This window comes from Mesoplodon bidens (assembly GCF_964165515.1).
Source record: "Mesoplodon bidens genome assembly, chromosome: 16".
NCBI classification, from domain to species: Eukaryota; Metazoa; Chordata; class Mammalia; order Artiodactyla; family Ziphiidae; genus Mesoplodon; species Mesoplodon bidens.
This window is the reverse complement of record NC_138173.1, coordinates 23,410,090-23,436,774: the sequence shown is the minus strand read 5'-3', so window position 1 is coordinate 23,436,774 and position 26,685 is coordinate 23,410,090. Positions and strand designations below refer to the sequence as shown.

The 26,685-nt window shown below is 38.4% G+C and overlaps 1 protein-coding gene across 1 annotated transcript in view; it reads right to left on the bottom strand.

The window, feature by feature from the left end:
• STMN2 (stathmin 2) overlaps positions 1-19,859 on the bottom strand; it is a 50,766-nt gene extending 30,907 nt beyond the window's left edge. The window contains exon 1 of the mRNA XM_081258356.1: positions 19,776-19,859. Within this exon, the coding sequence (XP_081114482.1) occupies positions 19,776-19,794 (19 nt within the window). The 5' untranslated portion in view covers positions 19,795-19,859. The remainder of the gene's footprint in view (positions 1-19,775) is intronic.
• Between the last annotated feature and the right edge of the window lie 6,826 nt (positions 19,860-26,685).

The following is a 26,685-nucleotide window of genomic DNA, read 5'->3' as shown; positions in this document are numbered from 1 at the left end:
AGTCATTCAGGGAACTCGTTGCCTGACCATGGACTTGTGTTTTGGGGGTTCCGATGAAGGATGCTCAGGGTCTATTAGCACATTGCTTTCCCTCCTTTCCTTTCTCATGTTTTACCTGCGATCATTGATCATTTTAGTCCAGTAGGGGGTAGGGGTGGGATTTCTTGACAAGTCCTAAGATACTCAGTTTGGAGTCAACCTAAATTTCTTCTTTTGAAAGGTCTCTGGGAAGAAAGTAAAGGACAAAGTTAGATGATATACAGAATGCAGGATATAAGTTCCTTGCAATGATTTTACAGCAAGTAGATTTGCATTGGTTTCTAAGAGATTTCATTGACAACATTTTTTTATTTGAAGCTTTCCAATTTATATAAGCAGTGAATTAAGAGTACCTCTTTCTTTGGGAAAAAATGCTGTCATTTCCAGGTAGGGGCATCTTTAGGATCTGGCAAGTTGGGGGCGATAGTTGTAGACATTCCTGGTAGTCCTCATTGCTGTTGCCAGGGTTTAAATGAGAGATAATTGGAGAAACATGGTACTCTGCTAATTGATTCTAAAAAGACTCAAGACTTACACCCACAGTCATTAAACACTGAACCCACACTCTACCACTGATCTCCTAGATCTGACTTCTCTCTGTGCCTCCTATTATCTGTCTTTAAATAGATGGGAATCCGTTACCTATAAGCCCCTTTTTTGATGCCTTCTTTATCCATGTCATAAATTAAGCTCCTGCAGCTCATCTTAACTTGATTTTGGCCGTATTGTGTTATTGTGTGTGTGTGTGTGTGTGTGTATGTGTATGTGTATTGTGTTTGGTAGTCTGATTGCTTTGAGGTCCTAGAGCCTGAGGTCAGATTATTTTCTAAAAGTCAAATCTATCATCCTGTTTAGAAATACTTTCAGGAGTTCCATTACTGATTTTCTTCTTGAAAGATGAAATAGACTAAAATGGTTCTATTTAAAACATTTGCATACTATATTGGCTTCAATTTGGACCCTAAAAAAACCTTAGCTTGATGAATATGTAATTGAGAATTCAATATTTACATGAAAAAGAAATCTCAGATTTTTCAAGATCTATTTTAACATCCCAGAAGATCACTGATATGAAGTAATGTTCTAGATATTTCTGCCATGATGATGTAATGCTAATCTATATAAATATGGATTCAGTTTATATTTGTTCAACTCACATCTCCCCACAAGGATTATGATCTCCTAAGCTGTAATAACCAGGGAGGTTCTGAAAGATTAATATTTTGATCAGCCAGAGCAGCATACTTTTTCTGTAGGAATAGATATCAAATCAAGTAAAGGAACATTTAAGAAGGTCAAAGCTGTACAACCCATCATTGGCTTTTACAGAAACATATAAGGCTCTTAAATTTCAATTCCACTGATTCTTGGAAAAACAATTGTGACAAGGAAAAGAAATTGGGTGACATGAATCAGTCCTTGTGATAAAAATTGTAATAAAAGCAGTAAATTGTATCAATTTGGGACCTCACCTTACTCTTGATTCCAGGTCAAGCGCCTGTTGAGTTTAATGAGAATTCCGCTGTATCATGCAGCATCTTGTTCTTTTATCTTTCCCCTGATAAAGAAAATCTTGTAGTTCTACATGGAGACCAAACTACGCTGTGGTTTACAGGGGTAATGGGAACACTTTATTCTATCTGCAATTCAAGATTTTATCAGCAAGCCTAATTCTGGGTACCGAGGGATATCTTTTTCTTAAGTCACCTGTAGTAGTCACAAGCCTAGGATGATAGCCAAATTGGTTGGGACTTAAATGAGACAAAGCCAGAGTGAAAGAACAGAGAGACCATTCATCTGGCTGAGTGGAGTTCCCGTAGAGGAATGACTCTTTTCTCCCCTTCCCTTCAGTCTCCTGATGGGGAGGCAACCTCCATTTGAGGGCTGTCATGATGTTCTCTGAATTGTGTCTCCACAATGGCTGAATGTGACACCCAAGTGATTTAAATCTCTTCCCATTATTTTTTAATTTTTTGGTTGAAGAGTAAAAAAAAAAATACTTTGCATCCATTCTTAATTCAGCAAAACATACTTCTTATGCAGACTGACTATTGCATTTCTGAAATAGGATTCATCCCATCATATACTAGAACTTGAATTAGTAAAATTTTCTACCAGGAATGAAAAACAGTATAAAAAGCAAGTAAGAAAAATGTCGGGAGCTTCTGAATTCCACAGTCCATTTTGTGTCATCACTGTTACAAACAAGATTAAAATATAAAAGACAACTTGGTCCAAGAAAAGTTTTCTAAATTTTCCTTCTTCTACATGCGTTTTGTTTCTTCTGGAAATAAAAGGTCTTCTAAGAAACGGTAATTTTCAGTGATGCAAAAGTTTTGTATGCTCGTGCTATGATAAACGTAGTTTTGTTAAGTTATTGTTCTTTGTATGCCAAAGTATCACTTTGCCTTTTTTGTAATAAAGTAAATGACTACAGAAAGGATAAAGAGATTGAAATTTGGGTTTTGATTTATTTGAAATAAGCAATACACATCACAAAAAAACCCAGAAAGATTTAAAAAGTAACCGTATGTTCTCTTACAGGTGGATTTCATAACACGCTTAACCTATAAGATACAAATAAAAATACCTGAGTGATCAGGAGGGTTTGTTCATACTTCGAGGAAACATATTATGAGGTTTTTAGTTTGTTTTGGTTATGCATTTTGTTTTTCTACTTTAGTGAAATCTCGTTGACCTGGATTGGTGAGCAGTTCCTCAAAAAGAGTTACTTTAAGGTCATCAATATAAATATGTTTAGATTATTAATAAGTCTGCATTTTGTCTAATGCAATTGGAATCACTAGCCTTAGCATCGTAGAACTGGAAGGAACAGCAGAAATAATCTAAATAATCTAATGATAGTCTCATTTTATACATGAAGAAATCAAACTTAATAACCTTAGTTTTTTTAAAGGCCTTCCCCCACTTTGGGGATGGCAGATGGTGTGGTGGTGGTGATGACAGGGGCAGAGGGGAAAACAGCAATGGGAGAAAGGTGTAATAGTGGAAGTGATGAAAGGCTTTTAAAAACATCATCTTTCTTCGATATTTGACTCTTTCTCCTGCTTCTAAATCTGGTTGTGCATTTTTGATGTTGGGTGATATAAAGCAATTTATTTGTATTGTGGCAGTATTTTTTTCCTTTCCTAAAACCTAAGGATCATTGATCTCCTCTTCCAGAGCACTTGGAACAGCCTTTCCGAGGGCTTCACACACTTTCATCCTTCTTGCGAAGCAAGTTCATCTGCATGTGAAGACCAATGCCTCATGTATACATACGAAATTCTTGGAATGCATCCAGAATGGTGGTACTTGCTGCTACTGCTGACCAAGGCAATATATATGTACCATGTATTACTTGTAGAATTCCTCCATTTACAAAATTTTCATGAAGAATGGCATTTCTCTTTTACTTTACAAAATTATGTAATGTGTTGCGATTAAACTCGCTCTTGGATAGTAGCCCAAGTCTTAATTAACCCCATGTTTCAGGTAGGAAAATAAGTATTAGATGGTGACTGGATTATATGACCTGTGAGGTCTTCTCAAAACTTAAGATTTTTCTGTTAAGAACTTGAGCAAGTCATTTAATTTTTCTGGACCTTTTTTTCATTATAGTTGGTATTTCCAAGCTCTGGAATTCTATGATTCTACAAATTTAGCAAATATTGTCTTTAAATGAATTAACTTCCTCGTTGCATGCAGATTCATTTTTTTTGTGTTTTCTGCACTAAGGGCTTTCTTTACCTACCTTCTTTTAAACAAATTATTTTAAGGCATTACATTTTTAAAGAAAAGGAAAACTTACTCTTCATATTTCTGCTTTGTAAATTGTTTCCTCTTTCCAAATCTTGGTATTTCATAATAAATATTTACATGATAGACACAAAATGTTATATATAATGTGATTCATAAAGCAACTCATCATGTGAATTTCAAATTGTCAAACTATTTGAGCAAATTTAGCTTTTCCCCATACTACAAGGAAGATCTATTTTAAATATATATAAAATATATATATTTTATGATTAGGCTGAATAGGTGATTCATAAAATATGAGCTTTTTGGTTGCCATCTGGAGCCCCTTTTGAATCCATGATACTCATTCCTAAGATATGAGAAAGATTACATGTTGGTATAACTGGTTGAGTGAGATCAGAATAACCTATGCTTCTTATTTTCTTTGTGGCAGCTAGTACTACAAGACTTGGTCATAAACACTCCCGGTAAAAAACTGAAGGTAAAATGGTATCAAGTGTTTGATCTGCATTGATAAATATGAATCAGAATTTAGCATAATAAATTGCTGATATTATTTTAAAAATCATAACTTGGTAATACATAATACTTAAAGGCACAATATGGGCTTTCCTTCACGTTCTGTTTTCTCTAGATTTATTCAGCCTAAATACATCCATAAAAAAGTGTACTTGTGGTTTGGGATATTGCTCACAATTTCAAAAAGTTGGCCAAGTAATAATGTGTAGAGCAGGACAGAGGATCTGTGTATGAGGATGTGGTGACAATTCAGAAATGTCTCCAATGTTTGACTCATGCAATTCCATAAGGCTGAGTTCCCATCTCCCTAAAAACAGAAGTGACTCAAACTTAATTGTTCCCATCGCAAAGGGCTTTGAGTCTCTTTTCCTTTCAAAGACACAGTCATGTTCCTGGCTTGTTTCACAAAGCTTAGCCCTTATTCCTCTACTGTTGGGTTTGCTGCTAATCGTTTCTTCCCAACTATATTTAAGTTTTTTGAGGGCGAGAGAAGGTGTCTCATTTAATGCATGCATGTAGTTATATGTAGCAGTTAGTGTTCTATAAATGCTTATCTTTTGGTGGCTGAGCAGGGAGGAGCTGTCACCAGCTGCAAATGATACCCCCTGGATCTGTCAGTGGCTCAGCTGGCTTCCCATTGAGACTAGCTTAAGAGTAGGGATTAAGAGTCCAGATGTTGGAGCCAGATTGAGCTCACCGATTATCTTCACTAAATTTACTAAATTCCTTTTATGCTACAGACTGGTATTTCTGGGTGCTTTGAAGTGGGCTACTTATCTCACTTAGCCCTTATCCCACAGCCGTAGCTATGGCGATAGTTTCAAAATGGCACTAGTTAGTGGCACAACTGTAATTGCTTGGTTCCCAGGCAAAATTTAAGCAGCCCCACCTACCTCTATCCTTCATAAGGTCAACTTCATGACAACAGGTAATCACCTCTCTCTATGCAAGGAGAAAAAGGAGGCAGGTGAATGTTTCCTCTGCATTCATTTATATGTTCTGTTGCTTTTTTGGCCACAATACTGACTTAAGATGAGTAGATATTACCTTGGGATAATGGAAAAAATATGAGTAAGAGCTGAAGACTTACTTGGGCTCTAGCTCAGGATCTATCCAACCTTAACAATTTATTAAACCTTCTAAACATGAGTTTATTTATCCACAAAATGGGGATATTATTGTAAAGATTGAATTAAATAATGTATTGTGAAACTGAAGTGCTAACTCATGTAAGATATTGTTAGCAAAGATTAATCTTCTCTGATTTGCTCTTTATTCTTTGAGTGACTTTTGAAGTCTACAGGCCGTGGCTATAGTGAAATGCTGTGGCATCTTGCTTCTTGTAATGCTGTGGTTTCTCTTCATCCTTAGCTCATCAAATTACCAAACATAGCCAGAGCCCCTACTTATGTCCAAGGGACACTGTAGGTATAGTGGTTGCCTAAGAGGGCTCCACGGTCAGACTGATTTGTTTCAAATCCTGACCTTAGCACCTACTGGATGCACATAGCTTTCCTTCCCTGCCTTCCTTTCCCAGCTGTGAAAATGGGCATGATAATCTTCTCAAGGTGCTTGGGACAGCTTTCACTGCACTCAGCACACTACACTCAATACACATTACCCAATAGTATCATTACTTCCGGCCACAAGATGCTGTGAGGGTGACAAAGTACATGAAACGTAGTTCTGGCCTAAAAGAAGCCCTCAGTATAGTTGCATATAAGGTAAAGAAATGTCTGTAGCAAAACACACAGTTAACAACTTTTCCCGGTAAGGCAGCTGGAGTGAAGAGAGAGGGTTTGAGATCTGAAACCCGCCTTTGCCCTGAACAAGGTGTGAAACTTCGACAAAGTCACTTAACTTCCCTTAGCTTCTCCTATCCTTCCTTGTCCAGTGGGAATAATGAAACCTAAGAGTGCCATAAAAATGAAATGGGAGAAAGGGCATAGGGACACATGACATGTGACTGGTTCATGAATAGTAGGGGACAATAAGTGATGGGAAATATGATGACCACAAAAAGGTGCTGCAAGTAGGTATGTGGCTAATCCCTAAGCTCATTGTTAGACAGTAAACCTGTAGAGTTCACAGGAAGAAAGATCAAGGAAAGCTAGATTTGAAGCTGCCTTGCAAAGCCTGCTACTCTTTGTCTCAAGCAGAACAAAGCTTTTATAGAAGCAATTCTGAGAAATCCTATTTGACTTCTTAGTTGACCGTCCTCACCCTATGTATTCACCATTCACGTCTAAAATTTAGCAAAAGTGATAAAATGTTGGCTATTTGTTGTCAGCAGCATTGTCCCTTTGCAAAAGTGGGTAGGCGTTTATTCTCTTCGGTTATGCAAGCAGGTCATAAAGTTCACCATTCTCTCCCAAGTTATATTTTTCTGCAATTCTTCTCTTGCATAAGTTGGAATACAACTTCCTGCAACTCATAATAAATACAGACTGCTACCGTACACGCTTGAAAAAAATTCATTTTAAGACACATTTCAGCACGTGGAATCCAGTTCTTTCAAAGCAGCATAATTCAATATTTCTTCAATGTTAATGTTGAACTTAGAAAAAATTCTCATGCTAGATACTGAATTTCATTTTCTTTTATTTGTTCTACTACTAAGCATTTTTTTTAAACCAACTTTTTGGTTGATAGAAGAGATGCAGTTCTTTTCTTTCTACCATTGTGTTTTGGTTAGGCATTTCGGAAGCTTGTTCAATTTTTTTAAAATGAAAGAATGTCTACATTTTCTTTAAAGTGAACTCTTCTACCCACTGCAATATCTTATGACCTCGTGAGGATTTAAACTGTATTGATGCTTTCATATAAAGCTCCTCCTTTGTCATTATTTCACGTTTATGAGAAAGTAGGAGTATATCTTATCATCTGCATTTTATGGCTTATAAATATGAACAATATTGAGTATTTTTATATGTAGATTGTTATTATCAACAGTATCTAATTTGAAAAGGACTATACTTGTAAATGTAAACATATTTCTATTAATATGCCTATAATTATGTCATAAATATAATTCCAACTTTATGTACCATGTGTTTATATGAAATGATATTTTGGAGGCAAAACAAAATAGTTGTAATGCTCTTTTATAGCAGAATTACGCTCCCTTAAGCCTTTGTCAAGCCAGATGTCAGATGAATGCTAATTTGATTTCTCAGGATATTTTTATTATTTTAATAATGACATTCCAGTAACATTTTAGTGTTTTACTGATCGGTACCTGGAACACTACTGATTGAAAATGTATTATTTTCATGAGTACGGGGAGAATAATACTAAACTCTAAGTATCTATATCTTTTTTCTTACTACAGTCATCTAAGGAATATTCTGTTTGTACTGTTCGGCTCTAGTATTTTTGTTGTACTTATCTACTAATGGGTGGAGAGTAGCAAGGCTAAATTTATCCAGGTAAGAAATACCTGAAGTTATCCCTGAAAGAAAAGATCTAGCTAAAGGATAGGTGTTGTAAATGGAAATAGGAGAGCAGGAGAGTTCCAGGAAGGGAGGAGACTGGAGAAACAGAAATGAGAGATTATGAAACAGTCAAGTGATGTGAGATTTGGGTGAAACTGATGGGTTAAGAGGATTTTAGGAACAAAAGACTCTGTGTGCATGTGTGTGTGTGTGTGGTATGTGATGTAATTTCTTCCTTCCTGCTCTCCAAGAAACGTCAGGGAAGACTTTTACATTTTAATGTTTCTGGAATCAGTTTTTATTTCTACTGAATGTGACATTTTATGTTGATGAGCCTTACTGGGTAGGCAAGAAGGGTTAGTTTTATTGAAGCTATATATGTATTTGACAGAGGATGAGATATGAAGTATAACGGGGAAACATGAGATGAGAAATAAATGCAAAAGAAATGTATTTTTAATTCTGGCATTACCTGGAATGGATTTATCTTGGAGGTGTTCTATATTGGCCGCTGTGTCATAAATATCACATCAGTTTTCCCTCTACCACAAAGAATTATTGAGTGATGCTCATTTCCTGAATTCCAAGTAATTCCAGTAGATTTGTTATTATATGTAGAAATTTACAAAGTATAAGAATTTAGTTATTTACTTTAAATTAATATTTTTATTTAGTGTTTTCATCATCCATCTAGGGTGTCAGAGAAGGGGATTACTCTTTTGGATTACAAAGTGCTTAACACTGAATTGCTTACTTAATCCTCTCAACAACCATGTGATGTTTTAAAAAAATGAAGTATAGTTGATTTACAATATTATAAGTTTCAGGTGCACAGCATAGTGATTTAGTATTTTTGCAGATTATACTCCATAATAGGTTACTAGGATAAAGGCTATAATTCCTTGTGCTATACAGTATATCCTTATTGCTTATCTATTTTATACACAGTAGTTTGTATTTGTTAATCCCATACCCCTAATTTGCTCCTTCCCTCTTCCCTTTGGTCACCACAAATTTATCTTCTATGTCTGTGAGTCTGTTTCTGTTTCACATATACGTTCATTTGTATTTTTTAGATTCCACATATAGGGAATATTATACAATATTTCTTTCTCTGTCTGACAACAACCGTGTAATTTAGGTGGTCTTATTTCCCCCTGAGATATAACTGAGCTATACGTGAGATATACTGTGAGATATAACTGAGAAAATTGTAGTATAGAAATGATAATTCACTCAAGGATTATCAACTAGTGAATAGGTGGAGCAAGATGTAAAATTACATCCATCTAATCCCCATACCCACCTCTTATCTGCTAGAGGTCTCTTAGAGCACTTGAGTGGCTCTCTGTACTTCCTAATTGATGATCTTAGTATATCATTATATGCTGCCTCATAATATTGTAGGGTAGTGTAATAAGATTGTTAAAATGGTGGAGACTTCTATTTATAGTTACAAGCTACTATTACTGGTTATTAATTTTTTTTGTATGTACAGGGTCCTGTTTTCTTCAAAAGACTAAATTCTCCAAGGGTAAGGACCATGATTATTTATATTTTTACAATACCTAGCATAGGCTTCAGAACAAAGTTGGTATTTGAATCTATTTTACTGCAGTTAATGCCATTAACTATTTTTTTTAACATCTTTATTGGAGTACAATTGCTTTACAATGGTGTGTGAGTTTCTGCTTTATAACAAAGTGAATCAGCTATACATATACATATGTCCCCATATCTCTTCCCTCTTGCATCTCCCTCCCTCCTACCCTCCCTATCCCGCCCCTCTAGGTGGTCACAAAGCACCGAGCTGATCTCCCTGGGCTATGCGAATGCCATTAACTATTAATAAATTTAGACTGATGGTAAACCCACTTAGTGTGTGCCTTTCCTCACTTGTACCTATTGTTACTGGACAGGAGAAAGTGCTACACTTTATTAGTTTTGTTTTTATTATATATTATCATATCTAATATAGATGTACTATATATTAGGTATATTCATATATATATCTAATCGAATCCTATCTAATACATATATATATATTAATATATATTAGATATCTATATCTTTTTATTGAAGTATAATTGACTTCAATATTGTATTAGTGTCAGGTGCACAACATATTGATTCAATATATATATATATATATATATATATATATTTTTTTTTTTTTTTTGCGGTACACGGGCCTCTCACTGCTGTGGCCTCTCCCGTTGCGGAGCACAGGCTCCGGACGCGCAGGCTCAGCGGCCGTGGCTCACGGGCCCAGCTGCTCCGTGGCATGTGGGATCTTCCTGGACCGGGGCACGAGCCCGTGTCCCCTGCATCGTCAGGCGGACTCTCAACCACTGCATTACCAGGGAAGCCCTGATTCAATATTTTTATACATTATAAAATGATTCCCACAAGAAGTCTAATTACCATCTGTCATCATACAAAGTTATTACAATATTATTGATTATATTTCCTATGCTGTACATTACATCTCTGTGACTTATTTATTTTATAACTGAAAGTTTGTACCTTTTAGCCTCCCTCACCTATTTTGCCCAACTCCCCTTTCTGCCCCCTGGCAACCACCAGTTTGTTCTCTGTATCTATGACTCTGTTTCTATTTTGTTTTGTTTGTTCATTTGTTTTGTAGATTCCACATATCAGTGAAATTACATATATATATATATATATATACACACACACACACACACACACACATATATTGTATGTATACATAGATACATATATCTTTGTTAGACCTGTGTTCTGGCCCTAGCTCTAAAACTTACCACATGTGAACTTTACTAAATTCTTTGAGCTTAAATTTACTCATTTTTTTTTTTTTTTTTTTTTGCGGTATGCGGGCCTCTCACTGTTGTGGCCTCTCCCGTTGCGGAGCACAGGCTCCGGACGCACAGGCTTAGCGGCCATGGCTCACGGGCCCAGCCGCTCCGCGGCATATGGGATCCTCCCAGACCGGGGCACGAACCCGTATCCCCTGCATCGGCAGGCGGACTCTCAACCACTGCGCCACCAGGGAGGCCCAAATTTACTCATTTTTAAACAGAGTGACATGTATACTATGCCCATCTCATAAGGATTATAGGAAGGTTAAAAAGTATGGCACAGGTGAGTATTTTCTGAGAACTACAAGGTCCCGTATTGATAGATCATGATATCCATTTTTTCTTTTGAATGTTTTCAATCTTCTGTGTTTATCTGCTCCTTTTTTTTATTCTAAAAGTAAAGATTAGGTCAGAAATAGAATGAAAAGATGATTTTAAAAGCGACAGGAGTCTTGGATCATGTAATCTGTGCATAAAAAGGTTAGAATCAACTCTGGTAATTTGTTATGTGTTTGAATAATGACTATGAGAAGGATGCTAACTGGCATTGCTCAGATAAAGCTATAAGACTTAAAAAACAACAGTAGATATTAGTGTGTCTGGAACAAAAAAGAACCACGCAGTAGTGAAGACAATTATGGTCTGAAGCAGCGTTCCAAGGCAGGCTGCAGTAACTGGCTGCTGTTCAATCGCCTGAGATGGTTGGTGCCCCTCCCCATTAGAGTCTGGAAATGGTAACAATGACATCTTGATGTGATTTTCTGGTCTCAGTTTTGCAACAGTCAAATGTTTTATACCGTTGAGCTTTATCATGTGAGTTAGGTTTCTATTTACTAGGAAGCCCAAACTGAAAGACTGTTATTAGGTTTAGTGTAAGCAATTTTGTTGAATGGAAATTAAATTTTATGGCTGCCATTAATAGAGAAAAAAAATCTTCTGAAACAGGGAGTAGAATGAAAATTTAAACTTTAAAAGGCTTTCTTGTACAAGTATTTGTGGAACTAAGTTTAGATGAATTTCATCCATTTCTTTTCTGGATATAAAGACATACAACTAAAAGGTTGACAGATTCATATTACTGATCATCTATTGTGATACTAAGGACTTGTGCTAATGGATGATGTACAAATTCTGACATCCAAAGTACAATTATTCCAGAAGAATAACGGCTAAATAAGCACACTTATAAGCATTGCTTTACAATTAAAAAAATCAGTTCCAGATAATACTATATTTAATGGACTATACAAGAACTGTAATTATTTTTGATCACAAAAACAAATTTTTAAAATCTTATAATTTTTCATAGTATTAAATATTTTAATCTGGAGGTCAACAAAATTGCAAATGAGGAAAAGCCTTAAAATTTTGTTATGGTTTTACAGTATAATGTGTGACTTCTTTTCTTAAGTACAATTCCTAGAGAAGCTATATTTCCAGATGTCTAGCAAAATGATTGCTGAAATGCATTAATTAACCTTTACATTCACATAAAAGTGTTTTGTGAGAACAAGTATACACAAAATGTTATCGTAATCATGACTAATAAAAATGGGTTATATAAACACAGGTTTTACTACTGCAAATGTCTCCTTGACAAATGACAGGACCTGATTCCTTTATTAAAAGATAATTAGAAATGTTTTGCAAGGGAGTCAGAGCCTTCCCACAGATCTCTCTTGCCTGAGTGTCTGCTTTTGAGGTAATAAGATGGAGAAAGTCTTGAAGTAATATCTAATGCTTATGTTAAATGTGAATGCCATGGCTGTAGCTCTCTTTTAGCTCTAGATTTATTTCATAAAACAAAATATTAAGATTAAACATCTAGGGTCTACGGAACCAGCTAAGAGCCCATTTTGAAACGTGTCAACCGGAAGATACTGATTAGATTAAGTCAAGAATTCTTTTTTTCCAGAAAAAAAATCAGTGTCCACAAGAGAAGTCCCTGCTGTGTTCTTAGTTGAGCCTTCAGAGAGTGACGTGATCCCATACATTAGAGCCCCCAAGGTCTTATAGCTCTCTTTCACCAAAAGCCTAAATCACGGCAATTATTTTAATAAGCCCCAGGTTAGCTATTAAAATAGTCATTAATTTGAATGTATTTCATCTTCAAGGTGGATCTGTGCTCAGAAAGGATAAGACCATCAGGCTTGTTAAACAAAATAGCAGTATCACTGGTTCAAACCCCATGATGGGAACACCTCTGAAGTCTAAGGGTGCTGGTTAAGGGTGAAGATTCTGGAGTCAGAAAGCCTGGGTTCAAATTTTGGATCTGAATAACCGTGTGACATTGGGCAAGTCATTCCTCTTTTCTGCACCTCAGTTTCCTCATCTGTACTAGTACATACTTTTTAGGATTATTGGATGATAAACATGTTATAACATGCTATAAATGAACATAGTTAATATGTGTAAAGTGCTTAGTGCCTAGCATGTTATATACACTATATAAGGATGAAAGCAATAAATTAAAGTAACTTCTTATAGACACTCTGAAATTTACTTCTATGCCAGGGAAATGATCCTTGAAAATAAGCAATGTCACAGGAAAATTGTTGATTGAAGGACCAGTCAGGAAATTTTTTGCCTCATTCTTCAGGGTCCACTAGTTTAAATTTCTGTTATCTCCAAATGAGGTATACATACAGCTACAACAGACTGCTAGGATTAAACATTTAAAACACACATTATTTTTATAATGCTGTCTTAGCATGTCTTCTTCCTTTTTAAATGTACCAGGAGTTGCAAAATTGAAAGTTTCCTAGCTTTTGAGAGACCCTGAAATGAACAGTTAAAAACAACAGGAACAAAGGGATGGATAACCTTGAGGCTTAATCCAACTTCATGGGGAAAAACAGTATATCCTATTATCTCTATGGCCAGTTTTATTTGGGACCATGTTTTTAGTGCCCTATTTGGGAAATGGTAAATTTCTAATTTGAGATATTTCATGCATAGTATCATTTTTGCAGGAGAGCATTTCCCGAGATGTGGTGATGTTTGCAGTGTCAGCCACCCATTTGCAGGCCAGGACTGACATAGTACATCTTTGATGATATTCCCTGAAGACCCATTTTTTACCTCTAGGTTGACTTTCTTAGAAAGTTAGTATAGAATATTGGAATTCCTTTATTGGCTTAAGTAAGCAGAAAACACACACGTAATGTTTTCAAATATACAGCCATACTCAATAAATTATTAATAATTTGCTCATGTGGTATCCAGGAAGAAATGCTGTTAGATAATTTGGTAAGTAATAAGTATGGGATATGCTGAGAGACAACTTTAGTGATGCTTAATCCTCTGTGTTAATTTCCTTAGTATGTAGAGTATTTGCAATGAATTAGCCATATGGTAAATGGGGTTACAGACTTTTGCACTATATTCCATAACTAAAAGTTTCTGAATTGAACATTTTGTTCTGCGCATTGTTTTGTAAATGACAGTAAACTATCAGTATTGATTTATCAGCCTTCTCAACTGTGCTGCAAGCCACATTCATTTTTTTCTTACACACACACACCGCCCCGCCCCCACAACAGAGTCAAATTCTTATTTCCACATTTCTCTTGAAGGTCTTTTGCTGAATCCTGCAATACGAATATATTAAAAAAATCCAATTAAAAGAGAATGATGGCACAGAACACATAACTCCCAGAGGAATAAAATCCTTAAGTATATGAGTTTGGAGGTGAAATATTTTGTAAAGATTGCCATAGACTTGAATGTTAAGACGTAATGCCAGAGCTTATTGCGGGAGGAACGTGTATATCACAATTTTATATTGCTTAAACTGATGTGTTTGGTGGCTAGAATTGGCATCTTCTGGAAGCTTGTTAGGAATGCAGAATATCTGGCTTCAACCAGACCTACTGTATTAGAATTTGCATTTTAATGAAAATCCAGGGTAATTCACATGCACATTAAAGTCTGGGGAGCATAATAATATGAACCTATTAAATATTTTATGGTTGGATTATAGGTACATGACATATAAGAGAAAAAGAATTTCCTACCATTGCAAACATTAAAAAATCCACTTTTGATAATCCTAAAAATTAGTTTATGCTTATCTATTTCTTCTTATTTCATGAAAATTAACATAAATTTTCTACTAAATAATAAAACTACAAGGAGGTACTCAATAATTACTGAAAGCTGACATAACATTAGATTTAAATGTTCAAGCTGAAATCACACTGGATTTGGTTTAAAAGGTATCCTTTAAATGGAAAAAAAAAACAGGAAGTGGGAAAAAGAGTAACAGCCAGTTTGGGGGGCCCCTCTCAGTATCACATTTTATCTACCTGCTTTATCTACTAACTTGACATCTCTCTGGAAGTGGTGAGTGACATTCAGGTGTGTCCTCAACACTGAGCACATTTTAAATAAATGAATAACTAAACAATGTTTTTGTTTAATTATTCCTTTATTTAAACATTGAAACATTCTGTTCCTATATAATCTTGATATTACTACTGACCACCGTATACTATTTATCCACTACAAACCCCCTAATAACATAAATGATATTACAGTAACAAGGTAATGATACTAGAAAGTAAAATCATCAGAGAATAATTAACCAGGACCTACACCTACTTCCAGATTATGAACATGGCTCATTTCATCTCGTCTCCTTGAAAAAGTGTACAAACCCTTTTCATTCACTAGGCTAAGCATGGCATTAACTTATCCAATAAGCAATTGAATGCTCCAGATAAAAGACGTTCTTAAATAGCAAGTATTTGGAACAGGGTTTAAATCAATCTACTTCTTTGGAGAACTTGAGTGCCCTCTAGTGGGGTGAAAAGTTAATGCAGACTCCAAGCCTTGGTTCTGGAAACATCTGGGTTACTGGCTAATTCCGTTTTTTCTTTTTTTTTTTTCTTTCTTGTCCGGAAAATTTCTTGCATTCTTCATATAAGGTCACAGGTTCTGTGACAACAGAATAATGTGTGTTTTTCTAAGACCGCAGAGGAAACTGGTGTGAGCTGGAGTTAGATATAACAGCTTGGGGTGGCCACACCCAAAGCAGGTAGCCACCAGCTCTGAGGCCAGCTTCATCCAGCCTGTGTGAGCAGTGAGCTATTGGGGTGGGTGTATAGTCGGTTGGAATAAAAAACACGAGTGACCGATAAGTCAGGAATTTTCCTAAAGATGGTCTGGATTTATCAATGACAAAAATCCTCAATTAATTATGTAATTGACTTATCTTCCATTTCATTTTTAATTGTACAGATCTAACTTTAAAACTCTGCTTAATGGCTACTACTAAATATTCGCAGAATTGAGTAACTATTTTGAATCTAAATTACAGGGAGGAAAGCTATTTTATTGCGCGAACCGGCTTTATGACACCCTGAGAGGACATTTCTTGAATCTGAGGAAAACGTAGCCTCCTGCAGCATTTCACCATTGAGAACAAGTTATTTGAAGGTAAGTATATTGTGCCAAATGATTAAATGCTTATTCCACGATCTGTCCATTAACAGTTAAAAGAATATGAAAGTAAGTAAAAGTATTTTTAATGCAACAGATACAATTCTGCTAAAACTGTTAATGATTAAGGACAGAGACAATTGCTCTGACAATAAAAACACTCCCTTCCCCCTTAGAATAATTTGGTACAATTATTCGGTAAGTCACATCACAAATCCATGGTTAATTTTAATTAACTTTAAAGTTGTGTATTTTAATGACAAACCATCCAATCCAATAATCATTGATAATTATCATGGAAAAATTTATTTTCTTTCAGAGAAGTTTACCATGCGTAGGTAGACAACCACCACCCGGTGTATTAATTTATATCATTAAACCAGCTACCTGCCTTGAGCTACACTGGGTCAGTAATGCTTACTGCAGGCTCAGCTTACTCTCCTGGTACGAACTATGCATATAAGATTAAGTGATAAACTACTGCTATTTCTCTTTCAATTTTATCCTGAAAATTTAACAAAATCCTCCTCTTTACACTTCTAGTTATTTATATATCCATTTATAAGGTACCCACTTCATTAGAGAAGATAACAGGGAATATTACATGCACCTAGTGCAATCTTGCTGAATACAATAATTGTTTAATGAATCAGGAAAAAACTCCCGCCCTGGTGATTAACTGATTATGCTTTGCAACTGGAATGACTTCAAAATCCATTATTTTAATAATGCAGAGGTTGTACTTCTTTTCATGATTTGCTTACTCATGGCAGAAAGGGCTCTTGCGTTTGTCATATTTGGGGTGGGATTTTTATTATGGGATGGTGGCTATTTCCCCAACCATGTTTCTGTGCAGAATCGAGTGGGTATCAAGAATCAGCAATTGGAAGAAGAGTTTAGCAATAAAAATAAAAAGTTAAAATTTTGTGCATAACCTATATTTATATATTTATAGATAGGGTCTATGGACTACAAGGTGAAGATCAACATATTTCAATTATATACGGATATTTTCATCCATTGCGGCCACAAACAATTCTCCGCGGAGAATTTTCCAGCAATCTTTGGCACACAAGCCCTGCCCTAAGCAAGCACCTGCACTTGTATCTGACCCACATGAACGTACAAAGTCCCTACAGGAACCGAACATGTATTTGTTTTATAACGTAAAATGAAAGGGGGGATGCATACTTTTTTTGGGAGGGGGGTTGGGAACAGGAGGAAGAAAAGAAAAGTGAGCACAACAAGGGTTAATCCCTATTCAAATGCAGTCATTCAAACCTTTTGAACAAATATGGCCAGTGAGTCATGAAACAATAATAATAATTTAAAATAATAGCAATAATGCTGCTGCTGCTGAGTTTGCAGACGCCCTCCTGCAGCAGAAACCTCTCGGTGGAGGTGCAGAGCGCAGAGCGAGAGAGCCCCCACCCCCATTCTCAGAATCTTGCCGGACTGCCAGGCGAACCGCGAACCGCGGGAGGCCGGGGTAGTTCAGGACACTGCGCAGAAACCCGTCTCCCGGCTGCACCCACGCGGGCGAGCGCCCAGCCCTGGGGAGGGGGAGCGCAGGGCGCGGCGCGGGGCTCTGCAGGGCTGGCTGCGCTCCACTCGCCGGCTCGCCACGTGCGCCCCCATCCGGCCAGCGGCTGTCGGGTCTGGGCCCCAGCTGGGAAGGGTGGGGCCGAGGCCCTCGCTCGAGGAGCGAGGGTCTCTCCTACCGAGACCATCCAAGGGGTCTCCATCCAGGAAAGCATGGAGAACAGGGCGTGGGCCGTGGGCTTCGGCTGCGGGAAACAGCCCCATGCTCCACGGGATGTGGGAGGGCGAGAAGAGACCCTCCCTGCGCTCCTTGGAAGGGGTCACCTCTGCGGTCCCGCGGCCGGCTGGGGTGGGGCCGCGCCTTTGTGTGGCCGGGCGGGACTCGAGCCGGCCTTTCCGCAGAGCCACGCACTTGGCTGGGAGGGGCTCGGCGCTGGGACTCGGACCAACGCCCGCTGTCTGCGCACATCGAGGGGCGCCCGGACTGTTCTGGACTGAGGGGCTGGAAAAAAGGACTCTAGGACGGCAGACCGCTCAAGGGCCCCTCCCCAGCCCCCTTTCCTTGTCCAGTATCTGAGCCTGAGGTCTTTCCGGCTCCGCCTGGGAGGGTAGGGCAGGGCGGAGCTGACCAGAGCAAGCCCTTTTGGCCTCTTTTCCCCCTTCTCCACATCCCGCACCGGGTCCCGCGGAAGGGGTGCTTCCAGCCGCGACCCGACCTCGGGTCCCTCCCTGCCTGTTTCTCCCGGGGCCACCGAGCGCCGAACCGAGGGGCACTGGAGGCGCAAGACCCGTTGGGGATGGCGGCCCTGGATCCGGAACCTCGTTTAGTCTCTGCGTCTCGACCGTCTCTCCGATACAGGCTGAGCCTATGAAAATTGCCGATATTTGGCCCTGTCTGACCTACAAAACAGATATTTCACTTGGCTCAATTTAAGACCTTGACCTCTTTTGTGTCTGTATTATTATGTATACTCGTATCTAGGTTCCAGAAGCTTTTCCCCCAAACGATCAAATGAGTTCAAAGAAGGCTTTATCGCGTTTATGTCTAATAACCCTATGTAATGTGGTTTTGAAAAGAAAAATGTTAACCCACTTTTCCCCCCTTCCCTCTGTAAAATGGAACAATGAGGCCAGGGTGGGGAAGGCGGGGGCAATGGTCAGGTCTCACTCGGAAGCCGAGGCTGGGAGTCGGGAGCGCGAGGCTCCGGGCGTGGCGCTGCTGTCTCCCCAGGGCTGGGCTCCTGGGCGTCGCGCTGCGCTCCGCACCCGGCCCCCTTTCCGCGGCACCGGGTTGGGGGGAGGGGGAGGGGGAGGGCGCCAGCGCGGCTCCGCAAAGGGTGGGGCCGTCCGCATTGTGTGCCCAGCGCTGCAGGTGCCTCCCCCCCCGCCCCCCGGGACGGCTCGTCCTCACACAAAGAAACCCCACCCCAGAGCCTGCGAAACCGCTGTCCCTCCACCCCTCCCCAACCGCGCGCTTCCCCGCCCCTGCAGCTGCCCACCCGCGCCCTCCGTGCCCTCCCGACTTCCTCTCTCCTTCCCCTCCCTTTCCCTAAAACAAAAGAGTGTAGGTCTCCCCCCACCGCCAACCCCGCCCCGCGCCCTCACCTCTCCGCACCGCGCCCCAGGACTATCAGTTTTTCTGACCAGACAATGCCATACATTTGCCCGGTTCTTCTCCCGCCTCCCTCGTCTCCACCCATCTTTCAAACAGCCTAGATGGGACCGCTTTGACTTTGCATTTTTCTTTTTCCTTTCTCCCGCCCCCTTTCCTCTCCCCTATTTTCTTTCTTTCTTTTTTCTTTTCTTGTTTTAACTAGAGAAGAAATAAAGGATGTTACAAAGCACTTTACAAAATGTCCCTTAACCCCATTTAAGGCATACAGTTCGAGTAGACCCCTCCCCCGCCACGACTGAGCCTTAATTTTAAATATGGAAAGAGAATAAATTCGCTACCCATGGGACGGCAAGTTACCTGCTTCCACATTTAAAAACAAATCCTTAGCTTTAGATTTCCAAGGATCCCCTTTTTGCCCTCCCTCAAACCCCAGAGAGGCCTCCAACCTTCCCGATTGCTCTGTTAACAGTAATGTCTTTTTCTCTATAAAATATCTCCGAATGTCTTCCAAGCTGTAAGAGAGAGGGTGAGAGGTGGGCTCCAGGTCGAGCCGAGGAAGAACGAGGCGCGATGCCTTACCCATTGCTGTTTTAGCCATTGTAGGGATGTGCAGATGCTGAGCGTTGGCGAAGGCGGAGGGTCCAGCTACAGCAGCGGAGAGAGCGAGAGAGAAGACTGAATAAGGCACTGAGTCTGCAGAGTGGGACCGTGCGAGAGAAAGAGCAAGAGGCAGGAGCCCATGAATAATTATCACTCAGAAGCTCAAGCAGATTGGCTCCCAAGGTCCCCTGACATGACTCCCGCAGAGTCAGAATCTCCAAGCATTAAATATTGATCGGCCAATGGTGCTGGAGTACAAAGTACCAGAATGCAGTTTGAAATGGAAATCAGTCCTTCCCTGGCAGCTCCCCCCGTTTTGGGGGCCTGATAGTACAGTCCAAGTAGAGTGGAGCCTTAGCCCAGAATCCTTCTAGGAGCTAAGAACTGGGCTGTACCTACCTGGGAGCCAGGAGGCTTGACTTGATTTGCACGTGTTTCATTGAACAAATAGACATAAAACAAGGAAAGGGATTCAGAGGCCTGAGAAGTCTTCATGCCACGCTGACTGTCGGAAACATTTGTTTCAACACTGTTTTTACACGTTCATGTTTCTTCTTTCACCTTTGGCCATGTCTCTGGTAGATTCTAGTCTCTCAAGGTGACCTCATGTCTGGCTATGGTGGTAACTCAGAGGAGAACTGCACTATTGTCCTTTGTCTCCTAGCACATCTGAACTAAGATGTCGCTGGACTCTTGAGGATCTCTCAGTAGAGCAAGGCCTGGTATTTTCTACTTTTGGCACAGAAGGAAGGGGCTGCCTGGGTTGCTTGGGAATAAGGACAAGTAGTGATGGTCTACCTGGGGACTTTGTGGAAGAGGATGAGAGTTAGCCTCCTGTGACTGGGTCCTGTCCAACTGGTAACAGGGCAGAACCAGCTTGACTGGTTGGCTTGAGCATTGGAGGAGCCACAGGTGGGTGGATGCCATGCTACCCTGGAGATGTAGGATTACATGGATAGAAACCTCAGTGACCTTTCCAGGGCTCTAAGGAGACCCCTTTACACTGAAAGCTTAATGGAGCCGAGAGGCATGATCTGGGGCATGATTTTTTTCTGAGATCCAGAGCACCATTGATACAGGGCAAAGAAAGATGTGTCCATGTTTCAGGCTGAGCAATGTGAGGATCTCTGAGACCAGTTGCAGAAAGTGATTCATTACAAACAAGATATTCCTTAATTCCTTCCTACTCACTTAATGAATGCCATTCATTAATTCATTCTTTCTCATTTGATTCACATGAATATTCATTGAGCATTTACCATGTGCCAAGCTCTGAGGATAGAGCAGTGAGAAAGCTTTTAGGACTTGTTCTCATGGAGATTTTTTTTTAAATTTATTTTTTATTGAAGTATAGTTGAATTACAATGTTGTGTTAATTACTGGTGCACATCAAAGTGACTCAGTTATATATATATACACATTCTTTTTCATATTCTTTTCTTTTATGGTTTATCACAGGATATATATATATATTTAAACATCTTTATTGAAGTATAATTGCTTCACAATGGTGTGTTAGTCTCTGCTTTATAACTAAATGAATCAGTTATACATATACATCTACCCCCATATCTCTTCCCTCTTGCGTCTCCCTCTCTCCCACCCTCCCTATCCCACCCCTCTAGGTGGTCACAGAGCACCGAACTGATCTCCCTGTGCTATGCAGCTGCTTCCCACTAGCTATCTATTTTACGTTTGGGAGTGTATATATGTCCATGACACTCTCTCACTTTGTCACAGCTTACCCTTCCCCCTCCCCGTAACCTCAAGTCCATTCTCTAGTAGTTCTGCGTCTTTATTCCTATCTTGCCCCTAGGTTCTTCGTGACCTTTTTTTTTTTTTTTTAGATTCCATATATATGTGTTAGCATACGTTATTTGTTTTTCTCTTTCTGACTTACTTCACTCTGTTTGACAGACTCTAGGTCCATCCACCTCACTACAAATATCTCAATTTCGTTTCTTTTTATGGCTGAGTAATGTTCCATTGTATATATGTGCCACATCTTCTTTATCCATTCATCTGTTGATGGACACTTAGGTTGCTTCCATGTCCTGGCTACTGTAAATATAGCTGCAATGAACATTGTGGTATATGACTCTTTTTGAATTATGGTTTTCTCAGGGTATATGCCCAGCAGTGGGATTGCTGGGTCATATGGTAGTTCTATTTTTAGTTTTTTAAGGAACCTCCATACTGTTTTCCATAGTGGCTGTATCAATTTACATTCCCACCAACAGTGCAAGAGGGTTCCCTTTTCTCCACACCCTCTCCAGCATTTATTGTTTGTAGATTGTTTGATGATGGCCATTCTGACCGGTGTATCACAGGATATTGAATATAGTTCCCTGTGCTATACAATAGGACCTTGTTGTTTATCTGTTCTATATATACCAGTTTTCATCTTCTAATCCCAAACTCCCACTCCTACCCTCTCCCACGACCCTCCCCCTTGGCAACCACAAGTCTATTCTCTATGTCCCTGATTTTGTTTCTGTTTCATAGATAGGTTCATTTGTGTCATATTTTAGATCCCATATATGTGATACCATATTGTATTTGTCTTTTGGACTTACTTCATTTAGTATGATAATATGTAGTTGCATCATGGAGCATCGCTGTTAATTTAACTCTTCTGTGACTTCACTGAAACTTCCTTCAATCTAAGTCCATCCAGAATCTGTGGTTTTGACATTTGAAAAATAGACAAATAATCTCTAATTCCATTGCATTTTAAAGCTAAAAGAATAGTGCATTGTTGAAATCATGTACAGGTACAAAACTGGCAAGTTTTTAATTTTATAGAAATGATTAGAATTTTTCTCATGAATGAAATAAGTTCTTAGCAGCTTTCTGTCAAACCACCTTTCAAAATTTCTTTCTAGCCTCATGAGTAATATGCAGTTTTGAATGCATAAAACCATTTGAAAATAACAGGGTACTCTCCTTGGTGCTGAAATACTTTTCTTCACCTCCTATTAACTTGTAAGACATTTTAACTCCGTGGACATCTTGCTGAATGATAGAAAGCTACAGGAGCTGGAGCAGTTCTAACCTGCTGAATCATAGGAAAAATAAAAGATAAAGTGGAGATCAATAAAATCATTTCTTGAACAGGAAGATTAGAAATTATCTTTCCTGTCATTGTACAGGTCTGTGACTATGACACAGCAAGAGAGCAATATGGAAGTTGGCAGCGTCTGGAAATAAACAACCCTTTTCTCCCTCTCTATTGTCACTTCTCACTTTAAATGTGAGAGCTAATGCCCTCTCAGTGGAGTAGTTTCCAGTCGTGAGATGAGAGATCTTCAGTATGTCTGTGTGATTAATATCTTTAAAGTATTCCTCTTCTCCCCACCACACCCTTTCCCCTCAGGCTATATGTCATTTCTACCCATTCTTTAGCTTCCTTGGAGAAAAAGGTCCCTAAGTCATGGCATTAATGTCTTTAACAACCACCATTAACAGTTGAACAAGATCTATTGCACTTTTGATCACTGTGAGTAAAACAAAACAAAACAAAACACACATTCTACGGTCTAATCTCTCACTCTCTGGGAACATTACTTACTGATGTATAGGAATGTGAGATGGAGGTCAGTATACAAAGGGGCAAGTGTCAGATGGGTGACTCTTATCTATTCTGACTTTCTAGGTGCTAGCTACTTAACCCCCGTTATGTATGATTTTCAAATAATGTCAAGCTGGGGCTATCATCAACTGCCTAAGAAAAACTAAATAAATTCAAAGAGCTGAGTTACATCAATTATTGTTATATATTTATGTTCTTTTAACATAACAATGTCAATCATGCATCTTAGCCTGATGAGGTAGGGGCAAAATAAGGACAGAGAAATTATCTCATATTCAATAGTTTAATCATTATCCATTCATTTGTTCAGTTCATTCATCTAGCAAATATTTATTTAATGAAATATCAGGTTTTTATATTATGAAATCAGCTAAGCTTCTCCTTCGTGTCTAAAAAATTATAAAATAAAGGAAATATAACCCCCACCTCCTTAAGAAAATGTTATTAATTTTGAAGGATGAATATTATCCTATGTATCAGTTAGAGTGCTTTTGGTTGCAAAGAATAGAAAAAAACAATGCAAACTAGCTTTGATAATAGAAGGGGATTTGTCAGCTCATCTAACTATAGAGATTGAGCAGGTCCCAGAGGTCTGAAGATGAGAATCAGCTTTCCATGAAGCAATTTTTTTAACATCTTTATTGGCGTATAATTGCTTTACAATGGTGTGTTAGTTTCTGCTTTATAACAAAGTGAATCAGTTATACATATACATATGTTCCCATATCTCTTCCCTCTTGCGTCTCCCTCCCTCCCACCCTCCCTATCCCACCTCTCTAGGTGGTCACAGAGCACCCAGCTGATCTCCCTGTGCCATGAGGCTGCTCATGAAGCAAATGGTTTCGATGAGGATGGGTGGATGCCAAAATTAAAGAATAGGTACTAGATCTGTACGATGTAAATAAGGACAACAATTCCTATATTACAGAATTTGGGGTAGGCTGAAGGGTTACCATGTGTAAACTACCTAAATCATCATGAATGTTTAATAAATTATGGCTACTATGTTTATGGTTTTCAATACAATTAACCTTTTTAAAGGTAGGGACTGTGTAGTGTGTATCTTTATATCCCTTTTAGTGCTTGGCTTCATGATTCACATGGTAGATAGTCAATAAATGCATGTGAAATAATAACAACAACAACAATTTTCAACACTGTTGAAAATATATCAAGATGACTGAACCCAGTGAAACCATATTGGTGCTTCTAACAGCCCTTCTTTGCTTAGCTCATCTTGGGAGCAGGTACTAAGCTGTTTACTATTGTTTCTTTATTTATATCCTGCCTCATTCCCAAAAGGACTTAAGGGGATAAAGCTCATGTCAGTAGAAGATCCTTGGTAGTTTTAAAAATCTTTAACAGCAGTAAGAGCAAGTTGTGGAAATCAAAGGCGTGCTAACAGAGATTTTAATTGCTGTGGCTTTCGGTGGTATATTGTGTATTATCTCTGCAAGGAGGCCTGAGGTGTTGGTTTCTTTCCAAACTGGAGAGGAGCAGTTGCTTTGGAGGATTAGCTGATGTCATCTAATACAGTCATATGATTTTCTGCTAATAATAATCAAGGGTCTGGGAAGGAATCTTAAAGTAACTATTAAAAGTTAGTGAGATATGAAAAATATTGTTAGAATTTAATTAATTGTTTTGATGTGACCTCAGTTGATTATAAAAGAAGTTTATGAAAAAGAAAAAAAGCCATAGAATTTTTTTAGGTGATTGGAAATTCAGTAAAAGCTGAAAATATCTAGAGATGCACCTAAAATAGTAACACATGAAAAAAGTTAACTGATTAACATTTTAATCATTTTGCCATATTTAAACACTTATAGGTTAATGAAAAATAAAAGGACCCGATGTCCTTTATCATGTATTAATTTTTTTGCATTTGTTTTATTTTAAATTTTTATTTTATATTGGAGTATAGTTGATTTACAATGTTGTGTTAGTTTGCGGAGTACAGCAAAATGATTCAGTTATACATATACATGTATCTATTCTTTTCAATTTCTTTTCCCATTTAGGTTATTAAAAAATATTGAGCAGAGTTCCCCTGTGCTATACAGTAGGTCATTGTTGGTTATCTATTTTCAATACAGCAGTGTGTATATGTCAATCTCAAACTCCCAATCTATCCCTTCCCCCAGCTTTCCCCCCTTGTAACCATAAATTCATTCTCTACATCTGTGAGTTTTTTTCTGCATATAAGTGATATCATATGATATTTGCCTTTCTCTGTCTGACTTACTTCACTTAGTATGATAATCTCCAGGTCCATCCATGTTGCTGCAGATGGTATTATTTTGTTCTTTTTTTATGGCTGAGTAATATTCCATTGGATATATATACCTCATCTTTATCCATTCATTTGTCGATAGGCATTTAGGTTGCTTCCATATTTTGGCTATTGTAAATAGTGCTGCAATGAACTCTGGGGTGCATGTATCCTTTTGAACCATGTTTTTCTCGGAAGGTATGCCCAGGAGTGGGATTGCTGGGTCATATGGTAGTTCTATTTTTAGTTTTTTAAGGAATCTCCATATTCTTGTCCATAGTGGCTGTACCAATTTACATTCCCGCCAATAGTGTAGGAGGTTCCCTTTTCTCCACATCCTCTCCAGCATTTATTGTTTGTAGTGATGTCCTTTAATAGAACCATCCAATATGGTTTATTTAAAAGGAAAGTCATTCCAAGGAGGGAGTTATTGTTCCTTATTAACAATGAAATCTACATTGTTCAGTGAGTCCTGGTTGATTCTGCAGTGGTGAATGGACATATCATTATTTTCCTCTTAGGTTAGTTATTAAAAATGAAGAATGCTTAGTTAATTATTATCTCCTTTCTTATACCTAGGGTTTTCTTTATGTCCAAATGGGACTTGCACATATTAGTAATAAGAATAATTTACCCAGAAGCAAAATGGCTTATTGAAATTCATAAGTATTATTGATGATTTTATAATTGAACTTTTCTGGAAATGAATTTGCCCTAATCATAAGAAAGACTTAATGTATATTTAATAAGTTGAATCTTTACATTAAATTGGTAATGTTGAAAAACTATTGGCTATCTTGACAGCAACTACTGTAATGCTTTCCTTCTTTCTGTGTGTTGATTTACAACTTCAGTCCAAGGAGAACATTAGGTGGACACCACTGAAGCTGGGAAGTTGATTCCCCTTGGGATTCCACTCAGCATTTTAGCTTTCAACACTCGAGTGAGAACACAACAGAGACAATATTCAAGTGCTTGGAAGAGAAACCTAGAAGTATGACTCACTCTATTTATCCCACAGGGCT